Here is a 23,269-nt window from a genome sequence, read left to right on the forward strand (position 1 = left end):
GGTTCACTGTTGGGTGAGCGATGGGGGACGAGTGATATGAGGGTCTTGCCTTCTCACAATAACAACCTCATTCAACTTCAGATGTTTATTCATTATGGGCCATCTATGAATCTGATGTTGAGATGGACCAGATGTTATTTAGTTCAATTTGTTAGACTTTGTAAGGCTACGAAACACCAAAATCTTGTCTCAGTTTAATGAGGATTAAAAAACAAACTTATTAAAATAAACCACATATAAATGTTTTGATAATACTTTATTTCCACTCACACGGAAAAAAAGTAAAAATATGATAGTATGTTTTTTTTTTTTTTTAGCAAATGGAAAGTCATAAAACACTGTTTGGATGGGACTGGAGAATGTCTAGCATGAGGCTTTTAAAAACAGCGTCTAAAGAAGAAAATGGAAAACCACATCTGAATGTTTCAAATGGACTTCTTTTAAATACCCTTTTGCTTCTTTTTGTAGAAGTCAGGAAATGGGTCTTGAGGGCTTTTTAGAAATTCCATTGGGAAGGACATAAAAGGAAGGAAAAGCACAATTTGTTAGGGAATGAAACAAAAGTTTGCCTGTAATCAGGATACCCCAAAATGTTGTAGGACAGGTTTGATAAGTGAATCCGGAAAAATATTTGTATAATATTGTTGTTTATTTTACTCCACCCTTCTTTAGAAACCATTTTAAGATAGACTTGATGACAATTCTGACTTCATAAGATAGAGTATAATTTTTCAGACTCAAAATCAACTGGGTAGATTTTTTTTAGGCCATTCATTATGTTTACAGACACTGGATTAGGAATCTAGCCACATATAATTTTATGAAACTATTCAGTCATTAATATTAACAATAATTAAGAATTGTTGAAAGTTGAATGAATAATAATAATGAAAAGAGAAGAGGGAACAAGTCTGACTTGAAAACTGTCATGATCCCATAACTCAGTTTGTACAGTGCACCAAGCTAACTTGTAACGTGGTATTTTTCCATTTTGGCTTAATATATTGTGCAAATCTAAGCAATACAATTTGTCTGTCATGACATACAGCTTAGAGCAGGGGTGTCAAACTCAATTTCATTGAGGGCCGCATCAGCATTGCGGTTGCCCTCAGGGGGCTGGGTGGGTATGGCCTGGGTGGGCGTGGCTACTGGGTGGGTGTGGCTAGAGTGTGTATGGCTTACTGGGTGGGCATGGCCAACTCTACATCGTTCGCATCAAGGGTGCCTATGGGGGCCCGGGCAGGAGTGGGACAGATCTGAGGGTCTCTGGCAGAAGGAGGGTCTCTGGGCCAGGGCCAAGGCAGTGGGGGCCGTTCCCTCACTGTTTCCAGGATGGCTTCGTGGGCCACATGAAACCACTTCGCGGGCCGGATCTGGCCCCCGGGCCTTGTGTTTGACATGTCTGGCTTAGAGTATTGTATGTTCAAACCCAATTGTAGCTTACTCAAACCATGATTGATCATGCAATCATAGGTTTGGAAGAGACCATGGAGGTTTTCGAGTTCAACCTCTTGTCCAGGGCAGGAATTCTCAAACCATGGCATAGTGAGATGTGTGAACGGCTTGGTTTATATGTCACTCTAATCCATAATCAATTGCCTCCAAATCACAATGCCTGGGTTCAACCACACATTGATCCAAAATGAAACAAAGTTTTTTTTATGATTCTTTACAATGGATGAATCTGGCAGACCTGGCCATTTCTTGAGATGCTATGGTAGCTCTTTTAAAAACGTTGAAAAACTTTGAATCTTGGACAAAATGTTAACATTTGTTGGTATCTAAACTTAGTTTTGGTTTTTAAAAAATATATTTATTAGATTTTTATCTCATCTTTATTATATTACTCAAGGCAGCAAACATACATAATAATCTTCCCTTCTCCTAGTCCCCATAGCAACTATCCTGTAAGGTGGATAGGCCTCAGAGAGTGACTGGCCCACAGTCACCCAGCTGGCTTTCATGTCTAAGGCAAGATTAGAATCCACAGATTCCTGTTTCTAGGCCAGCACCTTAACCACTATACCAACTGAAAAACAAAAACAATTTGAACTTATCATCAACATAAATATTCAAGATTAAAAGATATATAAGACCTTCCTTCCTTCCTTCCTTCCTTCCTTCCTTCCTTCCTTCCTTCCTTCCTTCCTTCCTTCCTTCCTTCCTTCCTTCCTTGATGAAAAGGTTAACTGTAAAATGCGCCTCTGTATGTCAAACTATCTGCATAATTAGAAATTTGTCTTTGATGCCTCCTCTTCTTCCTGCCCGCAGTCCTTGTAGTAAATAATGAATAACCCACATATGTTAACAGAAATCAAAATGAACAGATTATAGAATTAGCCAATAAACAAAATAATCTTAGGCAAAATCTTCTCATTATTAAGCATTGCAAATAAGCTTCTAATCCTGCATCTGAAAGAGATTTATGGTTTTAATTGGGCTGTTTCCCTTTTTCTAGGTCAAGCAGGTGTTGGTGAGTGTGGAGGAGAAATTCCAGGCTGGTGATCATACATTTCTGTGTGGACAGCTGTGAAAGGAGGCAAGCAAGAAATTCCGGTCGCTTCCTTTCTTTTTTTGCTGTGGATTCCAGAGCAACACTGTTCTTTTTCATAAAGGCCCTTTGTTGTCTTGGCCAAACTGGGGTGGAAGAACAGCCCATCATTATTATTATTATTATTTAGTTTTGGCTGTCCTTGCGTGTCTTTTTTCTGCATTTTCTTGGTCCAATCAAGATGGCTGTGAATGAACCATCCAGCAACCTTGGCCTGGAAAGGAACATTGATCTGACCCAGTTGAAGAACCATTTCTTCACATAATGGAATCCTGGCATGACCACAATGCCTATCACTCCAGAAAATGCGATGCTGTTTCTTCCCATCCTTTATCGATGGTTGCAGAGCCATCTGAGGCGGGAAGTTGAGGAACCCGAGCACAGCCTTTGTCATTCAGCCATTAAGAAGCTGAGAGAGTACATCCAGTTGAACTTCCCAGTGGAAGAGGGCAAGCTACATTACAGCCCTAGTCCTCTGGAAATAGAAATCTGTACAGTTTATTTAACCAAGGATCCAGACAAGACGGAGCCGCTGGGTCTAAGTTTTGGCAATATCCCTGTTTTTGGGGATTATGGTGAAAAACGGAGAATGGGGAGAAGAAAGAGGGGACATAAAGGCCCAGTGCTTGATGTTGGAAGCATTTGGGTCACTGACTTGAAGAAAAACAGTCCGGCAGGTAAATGTGGAAAAATTCGCTTGCGCGATGAGATCCTTTCACTGAATGGCCAACTAATGGTTGGAGTGGATATTGGTGGTGCAAGGTAAGATATGAATTGTGATGAAGGTTGATAATGGATGATATGGATGCTTATGGTGGAACCTCCCAGATGTTGGTAAATTACAGGTCCCAGCATGATTGCATAGTGAAGGAAGCTGGGAGATGTAGTTCCTCCAGAGGGAGGATAGGTAGCCTATAAACTATTGGTCACATGGACACCTCCTGAAACTTTAGGATCTTCTGTATAGCTTCCTTCTCATTCACCCATGAAAATGGTTGGTGCTTGAAAACAAAAAGAGAATTAAAAAAATCAGTATAGTCAGGAGGGCATGTCCTCAGCACTTAGAAGCACGCTTGTTATAAAGTGAAACGTTGGAAAGAATTGCGGATTGATTTCTCTTTTAAATGTTACCTTTTTCTTCTGATCAAATGTTCTTCTGGTTGACAATTAAGCGTGAACGTTTGTATATACAAGTAGTCTTTGACTTGCAAATCATTCATTTAGCCTCCATTCAAAATTACAATGGCACTGAAAAAAGTGACTTATGGCCAGTTTTCACACTTACAATAGTGTGTCTCTATGGTCACATGGTTGAAATTCAGACTCTTGGCAACTGGCATGTACTTATGACAGTTGCACTGTCCTGGGGGTCATGTGATCACCGTTTGTAACCTTCCCAGCCTGCTTCCGACAAATGATGTCAATGGGGGAAGCCAGAATTGTTTAACAACTGCCTGATTTGCTTGCCAACTGCAGTGATTCACTTAACAACTGTGGGAAAAAGTTTGTAAAATGGGGCAAAACTCACTTAACCGCTTAGCAAGGGAAATTTTGTGCTCAGCTGTGGTTTTAAGTCGAGGATTACTTGTATATTGATGTATAGATGGTTCAAAACAATTTACAAGGACTGGGAAAAAGAATCAGCATGGCATCAAGAAAAGGTATGGCGATTATCTTCCTAGTCTTATAAGACTTTCAAATTGTTCTAGATCACTGTGAACATCTGGCTTACTGCCAGAGGCAAAATGTTTATTCTAATTTATTAAACAACAATGACAACAACAACAACAACAATAATGTTGGAAGGGACCTTGGAGGTCATCTAATCCAACCCCCTGCGCAGGCAGGAAACCATGTTCCATTTCAGACAAATGGCTGTCCAGTCTCTTCTTAAAAGCTTCCAGTGTTGGAGCATTCACCACCTCTGGAGGCAGGTTGTTCCACTGGTTAATAGTTCTAACTATCAGGAAGTTTCTCCTTAGTTCTAGGTTGCTTCAACCTAGAACTATCCTGTTTACCTTTTCTTTTCTCCTTACTTATTTTCACTTTTTTGTCCCTACCGACTTTTTCTTGACCATCCCTAATTTTTGAATAGTGGCAAAAGACTGAATACATTCTGTCCCACACAAAAAGATTAATTGCCACACTACAGTATGGTTGTTGTCAATAAACTTTAAAAAAAAGCACAATCCAGCAATTAAGTGTCTTTCCTCTTTTACAAATGGCCATCAGTTTTAGCATGCTTTGTTCTCTTTATCTTGAAACTGTCCTAGTCACTTTGATTGACTACATAGTTTCTAATGCTTGAAAACGGATTGATTTGATTCTCTCTATTCTTTCATAGTGAGCAAAACTCTATCCTCATAAGTCATCTAATTTTCTAATCAAAATTTAATCGCACTAATAGTTGTAAGGAAACTTGAGTTCATACACAGAATCCATACTATACAGTAAGTGTCTGTATTGTGTAAGACATCTAATGTAAATAAGAGAAATTCATATTGCATAATTGGAAATGGACCTGATTCAGAAACAGCCCAAGACTTGAACAATCATATTGTTCTGTGTTTTCAGCAAAATATAAGAATAAATCTTTGGTCTTTTTACTTTAATAGGATCTCAATGGGATTCTGTAGGTCAGGGGCCCTCAACACCCAGGCCACTTCAAAAGCAAGCAAAACTTCAGCTGTGCACGTGCCGGATTTACATAGTATGCAAAACCATCCCCCGCCTAGCCATCACTGGTCCCTGGAAAAATTGTTTCCCCTGAAACCAATCTTTGGTACAAAAAAGTTGGGTGCCGCTGCTTTAGATCAAATTTCTCTGCGCTGGTATGATGAGAAGCATAGTCCAGCAATATGAAAGATACAGGTAGTCCTTGATGTAGGTAAAGGTAAAGGTTCCCTCGCACATGCGTGCTAGTCGTTTCCAACTCTAGGGGCTGGTGCTCATCTCTGTTTCAAAGCCGAAGAGTCAGCGCTTGCCCGAGGAAATCTCCGTGGTCATGTGTCTGGCATGACTAGACGCCAAAGGCGCACAGAACGCTGTTACTGTTGTGTATGCTACCATAACACCAGGTGGCATTGGTCAGGCGGCCTGATTGGTCAACCTGTCTGGCGGGAAATATAGGACACCATGTTGGGTGTCACCTGGCCGGCGGGAACACAGAGCAACCGGGTTGGCTGACTGCAGGAGGCATCAGTAACATATAAGGGGCACCAGGGGTGGGAGCTGGCAGTTCCAGCATGTAATCAATAAAGGCATTACGTATTATGCTGTCTCCTCATTGTCTCCACGCGGTCGCCCACGCTATAACAGTGGCGATGAAGGTGGGATTCGTGAAGCGCAGTAAACAGGACCTCGGAAAGCCAGAAAGTGTCTGCCACTGAAGGCAGAAAGACAGCTGCGCACTGCAGGAAAATTTGAAAAGCCGGAATGAAAATGGCGAACTTAGGCATTGTGCGGGAATTCGATACCCATCACCCTGAAGATTGGGAGAATCATGTAGGGCAAGTTGAAGGATACTTGCTGGTCAACGGCATCACGGAGGACCGTAAGAAAGCAGCGGCTCTATTGTCCCTCAGTGGACCGGCAGTCTACCGAGTAGCTGTGGGACTGTGCCAACCGGATGGAGTCGCCTCAATTTCATACGCTGAGCTCAATAAAAGACTGAGCCAACACTTCATGTCTAAATGTTCTGAGCTATTTTGGAGGTGAATATTCGAGCGACGGAACCAGCGACCGGGCAAATCCCTCACCGATTTTGTGGCAGCAGTGTGAGAAGCTGCATGCTGTTGCAAGTATGATAACTTAGACGTCCGGATCCGGGATAGAGTGGTCCTAGGGCTTCGAGATGAACGGTTACAGAACAAGATCATCGCGAAGCCCACCGGGAGCCTACAAGAAGTCCTGGACGACCTAATGATGCATGAGTCAACCGACCAACGCGACTCCCCCCGCAATAGCAATGGCGCAAGCAGTTCTATCCACCAAGAAAGGCTTGTGGAGGGTGGGGTGGGAGACCTCGATTTTGAGACGAAGATAGATGAAGTCTCACAGAGATTTGAGAGGACACCCATTAGGAATGACCGCCCTGACACTGCAGACAGACAAAGGATACCAACAACAGCTACAACTACTAGATCTCAGAGAGACGCGAACACCAGGTGCAGAGACATGGAGCAGAGATGTGGCAGCTGTGGGGGAAACCATGCCAGAGCATCATGCAGATTCCGCACTGCAAAGTGTCGGAACTGCGGCAAGATGGGCCACATCCAGGCCATCTGCAGGAGCCGGGTCCATGACAGCCTCCATGACTTAGAAGCATGGGCACCAGGTACCAAAACCCTCCATGCCGCAGCACCGAGCTCCTTTGGCCTCAGGCACGTACTTCTAACCAGGGAGGGGGGGGTGAAATCCATAGGCCACTCCACAATTAACCAAATGCTAGGCCCTAAAATTAGAATCAATGTCTGGTTGCAAGGAATTCCTTGCAAGATGGAGATCGATTCGGGGGCTTCGGTTTCAATAATTTCGGGAGAAACGCTGTCCGCTATTGAGGAAAAGAGTGGCCGCCGGATCCACCTAAAACCCACCCCGATTCAGTTAACAGATTTCCAAAGGGCTCCGATCAAAATAAAAGGTAAGGCAACCGTAGAAGTTTGTTTTAAGAATTTCAGAGGCCCATTGGAACTGCTGGTAACTGAAGGGAGGAGAGCTAGTTTAGTAGGGCTTAACTGGTTCGGGGCATTAGGGATCTGGTTGGGGGGAATCAACTCGATTCAACCCAAAAATCTCGAATATGTTTGCAAAAAATTTGCAGATGTATTCGATGGGACATTGGGTAAGTACAAGGGCTCCCCAATCAAATTTAATTTAAACCCAGAGGTACTCCCCATTAGATTTAAGGCTAGGAGAGTTCCCTTCACTCTCAAACACAAAACTGAGAGCGAACTGGAAAAGTTAGTAGGCCAGGAAGTGTTAGAACCAGTGGAAGGGGGGCCCTGGGAAACTCCCATTGTCACCCCCCTCAAACCCAGTGGAGAAATTCAGATCTGCGCTGATTAGAAGGCCACATTAAATAAGGCTTTGAATCCACACGCTTACCCTGTCCCGACGGTGAAGCACGTCCTATCCACGATCCAGAAGGGCACCATCTTTGCTAAGTTGGACTTGGCGCAGGCGTATCAGCAATTAACTGTAAATAAGGAGGCTGCAGAGGCTCAAACGATAGTCACCCACAAGGGGGCGTTCAGAGTCAACAGATTGCAATTTGGCATTGCAGCAGCCCCAGGTATCTTCCAAGAAGTGATGGAGAGAACTTTGAAAGGTATTCCTGGGGTTTGTCCTTATTTTGATGATGTTTTAATTGCAGGGAAGGATGAAGAAATTTTGGCTGACAGGCTAGAGGCTGTACTTGAAAGATTTAGAGCAGCTGGCCTGAAGCTAAAAAGGGAGAAATGCTCCATTGGTGTGGCATCCACAGAGTTCTTGGGCTATAGAATTGATGCCCTGGGCATTCACCCCACTGAATCAAAAATCAAAGCAATCACACTTACCCCAGAGCCAAAGAATAAGGCGGAACTGCAGGCATTCTTGGGGTTAATAAACTTTTATCACACATTCTTGCCACATAAGGCTGCATTAGCTGAGCCCTTACACAGATTGCTTGACAAAAAAACACCGTGGGCTTGGAAGGAGGTCCATCGTAAGAGTTTTGAGAACCTCAAACAGCTATTGTCTGAGAACCTCGACAGTGACACATTTTATTGAAGATAAACCAATCTGTATAGTGTGTGATGCATCTCTTTATGGGGTGGGTGCTGTAATCAGCCATCTGGAAGCAAATGGGGAACAAAAACCCATTGCATATTATTCCAGAACACTGTCTAGGGCAGAGAGGAATTACGCCCAAATTGATAAGGAAGCATTGGCAATTGTGGCAGGTGTTAAAAAAATTCACGATTATCTATATGGGAGGGAGTTTACCATTTTCACAGATCACAAACCATTACTAGGGCTATTTACAACTGACAGACAAATCCCACAAATCATGTTTACAGACCTGGCAAGGAGATGGGGCATGTAGACGCTTTAAGCAGATTGCCATTACCAGTAACAGAACCCGATTCTGCACCAGTGGGCCAAATCTTAGCATTACAAGAACTCCCTGAATGCCCCATCACGGCAAAGGACATTGCAGCGGGCACAACAAGTGATTCAGTGCTCAGCAGAGTGGCAATGTGGGTACAATCGGGCTGGCAAGAAAAAAATCCGGGGCCACAATTTCAGGCATATCTTCAAACAAAGGATGTCTGTTATGGGGCAACAGAGTGATAGTACCAGACAAACTCAGCAATAGGGTTTTAAGGGACCTACATGAGGATCACCTGGGAATTGTGCGCATGAAGGCCCTTGCTAGGAGTTACGTGTGGTGGCCTGGTCTGGATAAAGCCATTGAACAACAAGTTGAGGGGTGCTATCAATGTCAGAAATCCAGACCTGAGCAACCACACACCCCTGTGCACAGGTGGGAAACCACTCACAACCCGTGGTCCAGGGTTCACATTGACTACGCTGGGCCTTTCCAAGGACAATTGTTCTTAGTAGTCATAGACAGCTACTCTAGGTGGTTAGAGGTGGTGCCTGTGAAAAGTATGACCTCCGCTAAGACCATACGGGTGCTGAGGGGGCTCTTTGCCACACATGGGTTACCTGATGTAATGGTATCTGATAACGGCCCTCAATTCACATCTACCGAAGTCCAGGACTTCCTCAAGGCCAACTCGATTAGACACACAACGGCTGCACCCTTCCACCCGTCCAGTAATGGCTTGGCTGAGAGAAACGTAAGATCTACTAAAGACGCACTGCGAAGAATTATTGCTGGCGATTGGCATCAGAGACTGGCACAATTCTTGTTGGCCCAACACACTACACCCTGTACAGTGACGGGTAAGAGCCCAGCTGAGCTGTGCTGGGGAAGGAGATTGATAACTAGACTGGACAGACTTCACCCAGACAGGGTGGCCGCTGAGGCAGAACAGCCCAACACAGCCAGGACATTATCTGTAGGGGAATTAGTGTGGCCCAGGAACTATGGAGTGGGTGAAAAGTGGATGCAAGGGGGGTGGTGGACAAAATTGGGCCTTTGTCATATGTTGTTGAGGGGGAAGGTGACAGGCAGGTAAGAAGACATATCGACCAGCTAAGGAAGCGGGCACCGGAGAACCTCCCACAACAACAAGTGGGATATACACAGCAGAGGGAAGGCCTCAGCCGGAACTCACCACAGAGCAGACACGGGAGGGGGGTCAGCCAGTATCAGAAGAAGCATCTCAATGTAGTGAAGCAACGGTTGGGAAGCAACTGGGAAGGTACCCGGCCAGGACTCACAAACCCCCGTCATACCTGAAGGACTATGTGAGGTCTTGAAGGGTAGTGAGATAGTAGAAGTAGTGAGAATTTTAGAGTAGTAGTGTTCTTGTTGGGGGGGAAGGGGTGTTGTGTATGTCCCCATAACACCAGGTGGCATCGGTCAGGTGGCCTGATTGGTAAACCTGTCTGGCAGGAAATATAGGACACCGGGTTGGGTGTCACCTGGCCGGCAGGAACATGGAGCAACCGGGTTGGCTGACTGCAGGGGGCATCAGTAACATATAAGGGGCACCAAGGGTGGGAGCTGGCAGTTCCAGCATGTAATCAATAAAGGCATTACGTATTATGCTGTCTCCTCATTGTCTCTCCATGCAGTCGCCCACGCTACAACAGTTACCTTCCCACCATAGTGGTCCCTATTTTTCTACTTGCATTTTTACGTGCCCTCGAACTGCTAGGTTGGCAGAAGCTGGGACGAGTAACAGGCGCTCACTCTGCTACGTAGCACTCGGGATTCAACCCGCCAAACTGCCGACCATCTGATCGACAAGCTCAGTGTCCTAACCCACTGAGCCACCACGTCCTTGATTTACAACCATTCAATTAGTTTGAAGTTACAATGGCAGTGAAAAAAGTGACTGGAAACCATTTTTCACACCTACGACTGTTGCAGCATCCCCATGCTCATGTGATCAAAATTCAGATGCTTGGCAACTGGTTCATATTTATGACGGTTGCAATGTCCCGGGATCATGTGCTCACATTTTGCAATACTTTCTGACAAGCAAAATCAATGCGGAAGCAAGATTCACTTAAGAACTGTGCTACCAACTTAACAACTGCAGTGATTCACCTAACAACTGTGTCAAGAAAGGTCATAAAATGGGGACAAAATTCACCGAACAACTGTCTCGCTCAGCAGTGGAAACTCTGGGGCTCAATTATAGTCGTAACTCGAGGACTACCTGTATAAGAATAAATCATTGGTCTTTTGGTTTCACTTTAATGGGATCTCAGTGGAATTCTTTAGATCAGAGGTGCCCAAAAGGGACCAGTTACCTGGAGAGAGGTTTTTCCACAGACCGGAGAGGGCGTGGTTTTGTGTGCTGCCTGAATCCCGCGGATGGGGCTTTCCTTGTTTGTGTGGCCTGGTTGCTGGCATGCCACAGCCCGGTACAGTTCCATGGACCGGGGGGTTGGGGACCCCTGCTTTAGATCACATTTCTCTGTGCGGAGATTATGGGAAGTGCAATCCAGCAATATGGAAAATTCCAGTTAAGGGAAAGTCTGCATCACCCACCTAATGGTCAGACTACTGGAATCCCAGATGGATTTTTAGATACAGGGACAATCCAGTGTCCCTTTTCCTTCTCAAAACCACACTGTAACCTCTGAGAATACTGAAGCAGTGATGCCTCTGCAGAGAGACCGTTTTTGGGGGGTGGGTGGGAATCTTTTATCATTTCTATGGTACCTATGGCCCGGCTAAAATAGATGTATGAAACTTATCAGGGACTTATTGCACTGATTTTATATCATCTTTGGTCAAAAAATGTTGACTGTTTGTGCTGCCAAAATTTGAAACAAGTCTTAAGAGCTTTTCTGGCTCACTGTTGCTTACCTCTGGTCAAGCCTTATGTGCCTCTTGGCTGATGAGTAGAGCTGGAGTAAACTGTGCAGAATGATACACAAATCACAGTGTTGTTTAACGAGAAAGGAAAGGAGCATGTAAATATGTAATATGTGGAGCCAGTGGATTTGTCTTTCTTTGGAGCAGACTTTAAAAGAAGAGATAAGCAGCGAATATGTGTATTTACTGTACTGCCGAGTTCATTGGACTAATCCTCTTTACAGAGTGTGTTGGCAGATACGTTCACGAAAAATCACCTTTCAGTTTCTCTTCATTCACTCCATTTCCATAAGATTGCCTTCAGTATTCAGCTATTATATTGGGATAAACAGTTGGTGCAGGTGTTTGATGGAAACTAAGTCACCTACAGGAACTTAACAGGAGTTCGAACTTGCCAAATACCAGAAATAGGGAGTGTGCAGTCAATTTGGCTTCCAGGAATCTCTGTTCTGGCTGCTGTTAAGCCCACTAAGAATCAGGGAAGGATTAACACACTTTTGTTGGTGGGATTTTAAGCTTTGGCTGCCAAACCAAATGTTGCACAGAGAGAAATTGCTTGGGAAAATGGAATGGGTATTCCCTACAGCTGTCTTTGTCCTGTTGGTTTGCAAGAAGAAAAGATGCACAGTGAAGAATATCAAATCTCCTCAAACAATAGAATAATTCTACTTCTTTGCTTGCTTGCTTGCTTATTTTAGACTCCTGCTCCTGTTCTCGTTAATGATGGAGTAAGTGATAGTTTGCCTCTCCCGAAGTTGGAATGGTTGGAAATGACTTCTGGATATTTTTCAGCAGTGTTTTGATCGCTTGAAGGATTAGTCAGACAAAGATGATTTTTCTTTAAGATTAGAAGAGGTGAAGAGGACATGCGCATGCAGAATGAAGTTTACCCATCACCCTAAGTTGAAGTGTGATTTTCTGCATTTTGGCTACTTGGTTGTATGTACCCAATCAATTATTAGTTACTTAATAAATGAAACATAAATCTAGATGAAATAATCTTCCCCAGCCTGATACCACAATACAGTATATTGGAGCCACACTTTCCCAGACATCTTTTTTTTTAAATCCCATTTATATCCCGCCCTTCTCCGAAGACTCAGGGCGGCTTACAATCTAAGAAGCACAAATCAATGTGCTTAGCAATAGCCTTCATTCTATGTATATGCCTGCTTATTAGGGCTTTCGCCCCCCCCAAGCGGCATTATTACAAAGTCAGCTTATTGCCCCCAACAATCTGGGTCCTCATTTTACCTACCTCGGAAGGAAGGAAGGCTGAGTCAACCTTGAGCCTGGTGGGACAGGAACCTGCACTAATTGCAGGCAGCTGGTGTTACTTAAGGAGGCATTAACCCACTGCTCCACCAAGGCTCTTAGCCAGCATGGCACAATAACTAGGAAATTGAGAACTCAACCCATCTGGGGACTGTACAACTTGGGAAAGTGTAACTTAAACCAGCAGGAACACTGCATATAATCAGCTCGCTGCAGAAGGAGGAATGGAAGGGACATAGAGCCAACTGTTGGTCCACAGGATAAGGCCCATCCAATTTCATGAATCCATGGTGTCTCTGTATAGCTTGAATCAAGGCATATTCCATGAAGTGTTAGCAATGAAGCTGCTTCAAATACAGATGGTTTTTCACTTAGTTTAATATGTAATTCCAGCCACTTTACAGTCTGCAAATTGTGATTTATGGATTAGCATTATGTAAAAATCCGGTCATTATGCTAGGTTGAATAAATCGTAGTTTAAGCAATGTATTCTTTAGTATGATATATTCACCCAATCATAGCTTTCTTTGATGCGTTCAGTGTCTGGAGTTATATTTTCTGTCACGGCTTACAAAATGCAATGGCTAGGTGGACAGTAAGCCCTAACCAAACTGATCAGATTATAATTTATCACAATAAATGTGCGCTTGCTGTAGGCATACATACTCTGCTGAAAATCTATGAACAAAGCTGTCTTGGGAATAACTAATTGAATGTGGGGTGTATGTACAGGCTCTTGTCCGACAAACTCAGGTTTCAGAAGGGTTACTGCAATAGCTAACAGTGAGATATGTATATGAAGAAAACCTGAATTCAATCCTTAGCTTAACCAGGAACTGGTATGATTGTTTTGAAAACAAAGTCTTCCTATTTGTTTCTTGAAGAAGAACAAAAATGTTCAAGAGAACTTGGATTACCTGTAGAAAGTGTGCAAGTGGAATCTTTCTTTTGGATCGGTTCTCAGATTTATATAGCAACAATAGTAGTGTCTTAGAAGCACCAGTGCTTCAGTTGAGAACTTGTGTACCTCTAGTCTAGTGGACTACTGGCCAGGATGTTATTGCAGAGATTCCCACAACTGAAGGGCTGGATGGAAGACTGTTATTCTAGTGGACATCTCTCGATAGCACACATTATCTCCACTGAAGACTATAAATATGAGAATACTATATTTAAGAAAGAAATATGATTTTTTTCCATTCATAATTGCCAGGATGTGAGGGAATGGAGAATATTGCCTTACATCTGCTAAAGAAGAAGCTGCTGAAAACAGCCTCAGTGGGCAGGCGATCCAAATAATAACAAGATGAAATGCAGGCAGACAAGAGGGAGACTACTTTCATGTTAGCCTTAACAGAATAACAGAGTTAAAAGGGACCTTGGAGATCTTCTAGTCCAACCCCATGCTCAGGCAGGAAACCCTATACCATTTCAGACAAATGGTTGTCCAATCACTTCTTAAAAACCTGCAATTTTGGAGCACTCAAGACTTCTGGAGGCAAGTTGTTCCACTGATTAATTGTTCTAACTGTCAGGAAATTTCTCCTTAGTTCTAGGTTGGTTCTCTCCTTGATTAGTTTCCATCCATTGCGTCTTATCCCACCTTCAGGTGCTTTGGAGAATAGGTTGACACACACCCCTCTTCTTTGTGGCAGCCCCTCAAATATTAGAACACTGTTATCATGTCTCCCCTAGTTCACATGGTGTAGTAAGATGGAGGGTTTGTTGTCACTGTGTGTTGGGGGGTGGGAGCACAAAGGGAGGCTCAGCTAATCTCAATGTATACATAGTTGTACTTTGACAATAAAGATTCATTCATTCTTCTTTTCATTAAATTAGACATACTCAATTCCTGCAACCATTCTTCATAGGCTTTAGCCTCCAGCCCTGCACCAGATATGCAAACATGAGTAGATGGAGTGGAGCTAATCCATATTCATGAAACTTCTTTTCCATGAACAAGGTCTCCTCAAGATCTTCAACCTAGGGAGAATCTTTGTGGATAGGAAAGCTTTCTTTTCTAGACACACATTTTCTGCATGTGGGGTAAGGAACATAAGGTGACACTCAGATTGAATAGGGCTATAAATCCCATATGGAGCTGGAGCTAAGAAGTATTAAAATTAATGATTTTTCTAGATGGTAAGCATGTTTGGTTTTTGGGATTTCAGCCTAACTTGAAAAACCTCTATCGGTAGGAGGAAAAATACTCAACATTTGAAGGAACTTTTCCCCAAGTTTCATTCCAACTCATCTGAATTAAACCAAGGGAAAAGATTCAGTTTCAGCACAGTAGCCCCCTTATTCATTTAGTAGAGATAAATTTAGTGTTTTTCAAACTTGGCAACTTTAAGACGTATGGACTTCAAGTCCCAGAATATTCCAGCCAGTATATTTAAAGTTCTTTCACATCTTAAAGTTTCCGAGTTTTAAAAAACACTAACCTTATACGAAGAATGTGGATCAATTAATTGTACAACAAAAAAGCTTAATTTGATAGATTCTTTTTTTATTGAAAAGTTTTTCAATACATTTTATCTTTAACAAAACAAAACCCCTCCCAACCCACCCACCCCTTCCCAACCCGACCCAACCCTCCCTCCCTCCCCTTCCCCCCTCCCCGACTTTCCAGAGCTAAATACAAGGTATAAAAGTAAAAACAATCATAATCTATCATATGCTAACAACAATAGGTTATTAAGTCTATCGCACTTTAACTCTTGTAAATGACTACAAGCTATATAAATATCACATCAGCACTTATTCAAATGCTAAATGAAACTTTTTAGTCCCATATTTATTCTGGATGTAGTCAATCCATTTTTTCCACTCCAGAATATATCTCTGTTGCGAATGGTCTTTCAAATACGCTGAGATCTTTGCCATTTCCGCCAGGTTGGAAACTTTTAAAGTCCATTCTTCTATAGTCGGCAGTTCTTCCTTCTTCCAATATTGCCCTACTAAAAGTCTTGCTGCCGTAATTAAATTCAACATCAACTTAGTGTCCACAACAGTAGTGTCAGTAATAATGCCCAGTAAAAACAATTGCGGACAAAACTTTATCCTTTTCTTAAAGATTATTTGATAGATTCCTAACTGTAACCAGTAACGATTCAGCTGATATTATAGTTTCTCTCACCCCTGGTCTCATTTGAAATGCACCAAATGGGTCTGATATATGCATCCATTAAAAACAAAGGGAGGTGGGAATTTCCAGGATTCATTTCACTACTAGGAGAACCACTGTGGGTGTTTTATCATCTTTTTCTGTTCTTTTTTTGGCTTGCTTTGGGTGCAGGGAACTGGGGTGGGGGGGGTGGGCGGGGGGGAAAGCATGTAAGCAGATTGAAAGAAGGGATTGCTAGTATGTTTAGGGGATAAAGTCCTTCCAGTTTGAACAGCTTTGCTTTTTAATTATTTGATTTGGCACTTTCTTCTAGGCTTAGAAGCACTGCGGTGGGTGTCTTATGTCTCTTTATTTTACCCCTCCCTCTCATTTCTCCTTTTTAAAAAAAAAATAGGTGTGTAGCAAGGGAATGATTGAAGAAACACAGTTTAAAAGGCATCCTATGGCATCTCATTGCTGTTGCCTTTTGTCATACCGTTTTTTAATTTTAAACTTCTCTGAGACTGCATTGTATTTGGGTCGTCCTTTATAAATATATTTACCCTTCTTGGCCTTAGGGGGGCGCTGTCTTAACACACTTTAATTTCTTGGTTAAATGGAACAGCAGCAAATTAAGAATTTTCCTTGCAGTTTTAAAGAGAGAAATCCGGTCACACACATTATTAAAATTACTTTCAGTTTCATGGCTGTTGAATCAGGTTATAATAAAAATCTGTCTAGAGAAAGTTTTGCATCTTTTTTTGAGAGAAAGAGAGAGAGAGGAAAGTGAGTGATTTCCCACAAAATCTTCAACAGTAACCCAAATTCTTTAACTAGAACTTACTGCATTTTAAAAATTAGTGTAAATTAAAAGAAATTCAATGCAAGTAAGTCTTTTTTCTTTTAACTTCAATCTCTATTCCTGATGTCTGCTTTCTCCATCTTGGTGTTAATATTTTGGGGCCAGGAATTCTGGGAGTTATAGTCCCAAGATATCTAGACTATCCTAAAGAACAGGGGAGTCAAACTGCTGGCCGATGGGCTGGAGCCATCATAGTGAAACTGTGCCCACCCCATTGCCAGCAATGGAAAAAAAATCACGACACATCGCAACACGTCACATGACGTTGCGAGTTTGACACCCCTGTTAAAGAAGTTTAGCTGATTATTTTCAGAATGATCTCAGTAAGAGAAAAATCCCTGCAGCTTGCATTGGATAAGGACCAAGAAGAAATAACATTAGAGTATTTAAAGGGCAAGATGATAAATCAGTAACAGAGAAATGACACTAGGTAGTAGTAGAAATTGTGAGATGGATTTTGGAGTCCTAGTGGACAATGACTTAAATATGAGCCGGCAGTGTGCTGCAGCTGCCAAACAAGACAACACAACTCTAGGCTGCATTAACAGATGGATAGAATCAAGATCATGAGAAGTGTTAATACCACTTTATAATGCCTTGGTAAGGCCACAGTTTGAATACTACATCCAGTTTTGGTCACTACGATGTAAAAAAGATGTTGAGACTAGAAAGAGCGCAGAGAAGAGCAACAGATGATTAGGGGTCTGGAGGCTAAAACATACGAAGAATGGTTGCAGGAATTGGGTATGTCTACTATGTCTAGTTTAATGAAAAGAAGAACTAGGAGTCACGTGATAGCAGTGTTCCAATATCTAAGGGGCTGCCACAACCTGTTTTCCAAAGCTCCTGAAGGCAGAACAAGAAGCAGTGGATGGAAACTAATCATGGAGAGAACTAACCTAGAACTAAGGAGAAATTTCCTGACAATTAGAAAAATTAATTTGTGGAACAACTTGCCTTCAGAAATTGTGGGTGCTCTAACACTGGAGGTATTAAAGAAATGGTACTATTGGGCATATGGTATATAATATATGTCTTTTGGTCACCGTATCACAAAAAAAGATGTTGAGAGTTTGGAAAAAATTCAGAGAAGAGCAACTAAGATGATCAAAGGCCTGGAAACTAAAACATATGAAGAACGGCTGCAGGACTTGGGTTTGGCCAGTCTAAAGAAAAGAAGAAATAGGGTTGACATGATAGCAGTATTCCAGTATTTGAGGGGCTGCCACAAAAAAGGGGGTCATATTATTCACCAAAGCACCAGAGGGCAGGACAAGAAACAATGGTTGGAAACTGATCAAAGAGAGAAGCAACCTGGAATTAAGGAGAAACTTCTTGACAGTGAAGACAATTAACCATTGGAACATCTTGCCTCCAGAAATTGTGGGCACTCCATCTCTGGAGATTTTTAAGAAGAGGCTAGACAGTCACTTGTCTGAGATGGTATAGGTTCTCCTGCTTGAGTGGGGGGCTGGACTAGAAGACCTCCAAGGTTCTGTTCTGTTCTATTCTATTCTATTCTATTCTATTCTATTCTATTCTATTCTATTCTATTCTATTCTATTCTATTCTATTCTATTCTATTCTATTCTATTCTTCTCTCTCTTGCTATATAAAATTGGATCTTATAGTCCAGAAATTTAGTTTAAAAGTCAGAGACATACTTTCATAAAGAACAGAGGAACTTTGACATATACCAACCATGTGCTTTATAAAATGTGCATAAATATGCATTTTTTTTCTAATTTAGATGCCAGGGTTTCTAACTGAAAATTATTTATTCTGTTCAGAAACAGGAAAAAGCAGTTAATTGAATTTTGGACATTTCTGTTCCCAGAAATGTCATATTTTGAAAGTGTGAGGTTATGAGTTGGGCAATCAATGTTCCTTCTGAGGTTTTGTGGGATTACTCACATAGTACTCCAGTTAGTTTTCAATAAACAGAAGATCTGGAAGTTTTTGCTAATGCATTCAGGTGCGAAATAAACATTTGTATATCATAATTGACAGTGATATCTGTAAGAACCAGATCTCGCTGCTCTAACCAATATTGCAAAGAGTTGTACGGCATTGAAAAAGCAATGGATCTGCAGTGACATAAAGTGATTAAGTCACTTTAAAAACTGATTGTTCTTTTCATATGACTAAATCCACCAAGTGCTGTTCAAAATGAAATGTTGCAAAGAAATACCTATGCTAATTGATTGCAATCAGATGTCTTGTCACATTATGACTTTGTTCATGCAAGCCTTCCTTTAAATAAATTGAACCCAAACTAACATATTGCAAGTTAATGTGACCTATGAGTAAGTTTTAAGGCCAAGCAATAGTTTAATCCCATTCAGCAGGCATTAATCAGTTCATCAATGTAAAAATGTTTAGGTTCTGCAACTTTGGCTAATCATTCTTTAGAAATGTTGAGGGCAAAGTCTGATCAGTTGCCTCCAGGTTATAATGCCTGAGGATGTGGATAAGATACTCAAAGCGGTTCAGCTGATCACCTCTTTGCTTGACACTTGATCTTATTGCTTCTGTTAGGAAGAATTGTTCAACTAAGGCTAGGAGGTTATTTGAAAGAGTCTTCCAATCTCAACAACCCAAAAGTTCTGCATAAGAGAGCAAATACGTATCAGATCCAGAGAGTGTTGACTGACGAGATATCCTAGAGTGTGTCCAATCCATGGCCCAGGGACGACATGCAGCCTTGGACAGCAAGTAACATGTCCCCCACAAAATCGTAAACTTTTAACATTATTATGTGATTTTTACTGATGTTTATATACATTGACTACATTAGATACTTTATATGCAGTCCAAGGAAGTCAAACGATTGGACACCCATGTTCTAATCTAGAACATTTCAGTCAGGTTTAGAACTGCTTTTGGCAATGACTTGATTACACTGTGCGTGATCTTTGCTGGGAGAGTGAAACTGTGAAATTCTCCTGGGCCTTTTTATGGCTTATTAATACTATTAACCATGATTATTTATTTATTATTTTTACAAATAACTCAAGGTGGGGAACATATACAGCACCCATTCATCCTCCTATCTCTCCCCCCCATCTGAGGTGGATTGAGCTGAGAGACAACCAGTTGGCTTTCATGGCTAAGGTGGGACTTGAACTCATAGTTTCCCCTTTCTAGCCAGGTGCCTTAACCATTAGACCAAACTGGCTCTATGATATATTTCTGGGGAGCTTATTGGAGTTAGATATGAGAGATTCTGAGTATATCTAGATAGTCATCTCCATTGATGCTCTGGACTACTGCTCATGGTGTTTTCATGGTGAGTGTCAAGCATCAAAGAAACATTCTCCTTCAGTCATTGTTGTTTCTTAGCTTGTCAACAGACATGTGTGTGTGGGGGGGTAATGTTTGGAATGCTCACATACCTGTGAATTGTCCAGCCTGGGAACCAAGATCATTGGAGAACTGTTTGGCTGTGAACTGAAGAAATTTTTCATAACAATAGTCTGACACTTAATTGGGGGATGTGACCTACACTATCAGAAGGGAAGAGAGGTTTTACACTTTTAATTTATTGCTCTGGCGCATTTTTTCCCCAGAGCTGGTTTTCTATTCATCAGTGCCGATATGCTGTACTCAATAAAGTTTTGCATTAGAGATTGGAATGTCTCTGTTGTGCTTACTTCGTTGGGATCATCAGTCGGAACCTTGACACTGAATTCTTGTGAGGTTCTATTTTCTCCCTAGGCTGTTCAGCAATTATACATCACCAGCATCTCAAATCATCCAGTGATTTTAAAGCAAAATGTTATCGATAAAATATGCTGATGATATACAACTCTAGATGTCCTTTTTATCAGATCAAGATGAGGCAGCACCAGAGTCTGAATCAGTCCCTTGGCTGTTTTAATGAAGTAGACGAGGCCCAAAACATGGGCACTTCAACTGAACAAGACAGAGATATTGTTGGGTTTTTATTAAATGCCTTTGAATTGTAAATGTTGAATTCTGGTGACTTCCTGGAGTAGTCCACGCAATTTTGTTGGTAACAGCTGAGGAGGTGGCTTGCCAGTCTCCTTCCTAGGTCTGAGAGAGAGAGGGACTTGCCCAGTCACCCAACTACTTTTGTACCTTAGTGGGACTAGAGCTAATAATCTGATTTCTAGCCGGGTGCCTTAACCACTACACCAAACTGGCTCTTAGATGTTGTTAGTGGATGGTTTATCTGTCTGTACCGTTCAACCTGTTTAATAGAAGATATCTTCTCCCTAAAAGATCAAGGGCATAGCTTCTGTGGGGTGGGAAGTGTCTGAATAATATTTGCCATTAGAGGCAGAGGTGTTATCTGCATCAAACAGCACCTGTTCTACTTTAGGCTGTATGCCAGTTATGGCCTTATTTCAGTAGAAATAGCCTCTGTATCCATCCCACAGTGACACTTTCTGTTATGCTTTTGGAATACAGGAATGCATTATGCATGGGAAGGCATTGATGCGAGTCCAGACACTTCAGATAGTACGAAAAATTGCAAGAACCACTGACCATAACTGGGATTTACTTTGGTCTTATATGATATTCACAGGCTTCCCTGTTTGTTCATTTCAAAATGGTAATTTACTGCTATTATGACAGTTTGGGATCACAATACTTAAAGGAATGCTGCTTCTAGTATGTTCCAGTTGCGGAGCTTGAAAGAGTGCAGAAAAGAGCAATGAAAATGGAGAGTTGAGGCTAAATCTTATGAAGAATGTTTAAAAGAACTGGGTGCATTTAGCCTAATGAAGAGAAGACTAAGGCGAAACATGATAGCAGTCTTCAAAAACTTGAAGAGGATATAGATTTATTTTCCATAGGTGATGAAGGTAGGACAAGAACCAGTGGATGGGTGTACAGGAGATCTAAATTTGAAATAAAGAATTTCCTGGCCATAAAAATTATTAAGCAGTGGAACAGATTGCTTCCTGGAATTATAGCTGCTTTACCACTAGCGATGTTCAAGCAAAGATTGGCTAGCCATTTGCCTGGATTGAATGAGGATTTCTACCCCAGGGAAAGAACTGGTCTAGAACAGTGGTTCTCAACCTGTGGTCCATGGACCCCTGTGGGGCCACAATGTCATCCCAGGGGGTCCGTGAAGTCTTTAAATCTTAAGTCTTGGTGGTCCGTTGCCACGGTCCTTGGCCACAAAAAGTATTTAAAGGGGGTCAGTGTGAAGCAAAGGTTGAGAACCACTGGTCTAGAAGATCTCCAAGGTACTCTATTATTCTATGATTTCTTGATATTCTTTTGTTTTCTTATAATTTTTTAAATTTAGTTTTCAATTTCATTATTATAATTTATCCTTGTATTTTGTAGCTTTGACTAGTTATTGGTTGCTATTATTTATATTTATTTCAACTTTTTAAACTTAGCATTGACTGTTTTGTAAACCAGTGTGAGTCCATGTTGATTTAGTGGTATACCAGTTAGTTGAATGAATGGATGGATGGATGGATGGATGGATGGATGGATGGATGGATGAATAAGGTAATAACAATAGGGAATGCTAAGGATGACTGGTCTCTCAGTTGGAACAATTGAATAACTTGGTTTCTCTGATTGTTTAGCTACTATTAAACTGCTTGGTTGGGCACTTTTCTGTAAAAAAAATGGATATGAAGGCAGTCTTTATGATTAGGTTGACACATTTGTATGTATTAGACTCTTGCAATGTGATGACTTAAGCTATATGCAACAACAATTTCTAATTGTTTCCAGCTGGATGACAATTGATTGCTATTTGGAGAGTGTTATTTGGCAATATCTTTCAGATGGGAACTCTCTTGCTTGGGTGTTTTCAAAAGCACCTGGTACCCTGCTTATGCCAGGTGTGAATATTAAGCAATTGCAGATAGTGTATGTTTCAAAAGAGATTTATGCCTCTAGCAATACAAAGGTTTGATGAATGGGTTGCCAGAATGGCAGGAATATGCTTCAATACACATTGAATTCTTAAAATGGTATCACTGATAATGTACAGATTTGCAAAAAGTTGACTTTATTTAGAATGCAGCTTGAATATGACTCCTCCTTGTATATCTGACTTGCAAGGGAAGGAGGAGCTAACATTTTGGCAGTTTCCATGCAGAAATGAGTTGAGGATCTACCTCCCCTTATATACCCATTCACTGTCATGTACACACACACATACACACATACACACACACAATTCATTCAGTCTTGTGCAGGAATAAGCACCATCTGATTTAAGAAGCTAGTAGTCTCTGTGACTATGTCTCCCTCTAGTGGCTTCAGACGAACTCCTGGGATCTCTTGGAGTAGATGTTTGATCTTGTGTAGAATAGTTTCCTGTCCCCTTTCCAGTACCTCTTTGAAAGAATATAGTAGAATAGCAGAAAGCTTTGTTATGCATTTCCTCTCAATATTTTTTTAAGTTTAGCTGGGTTGAGCTGCGGATACAAATAAGCCCTAGGAATCAGGAAATATGTCAGTAGTCTA

The 23,269-nt window shown here is 41.6% G+C and overlaps 1 protein-coding gene across 1 annotated transcript in view; it reads left to right on the forward strand.

Moving 5' to 3' along the window:
* Window positions 1-2,828: 2,828 nt before the first annotated feature.
* The window catches only part of PDZD2 (PDZ domain containing 2), a gene marked incomplete at its 5' end in the record, with an annotated part of 197,647 nt that continues 177,206 nt past the window's right edge, over window positions 2,829-23,269 (forward strand). The window contains one exon of the mRNA XM_083354764.1: window positions 2,829-3,313. Within this exon, the coding sequence (XP_083210890.1) occupies window positions 2,829-3,313 (485 nt within the window). The remainder of the gene's footprint in view (window positions 3,314-23,269) is intronic.

Source organism: Vipera ursinii (genome assembly GCF_947247035.1).
Source record: "Vipera ursinii genome assembly, chromosome: 2".
NCBI lineage: Eukaryota > Metazoa > Chordata > Lepidosauria > Squamata > Viperidae > Vipera > Vipera ursinii.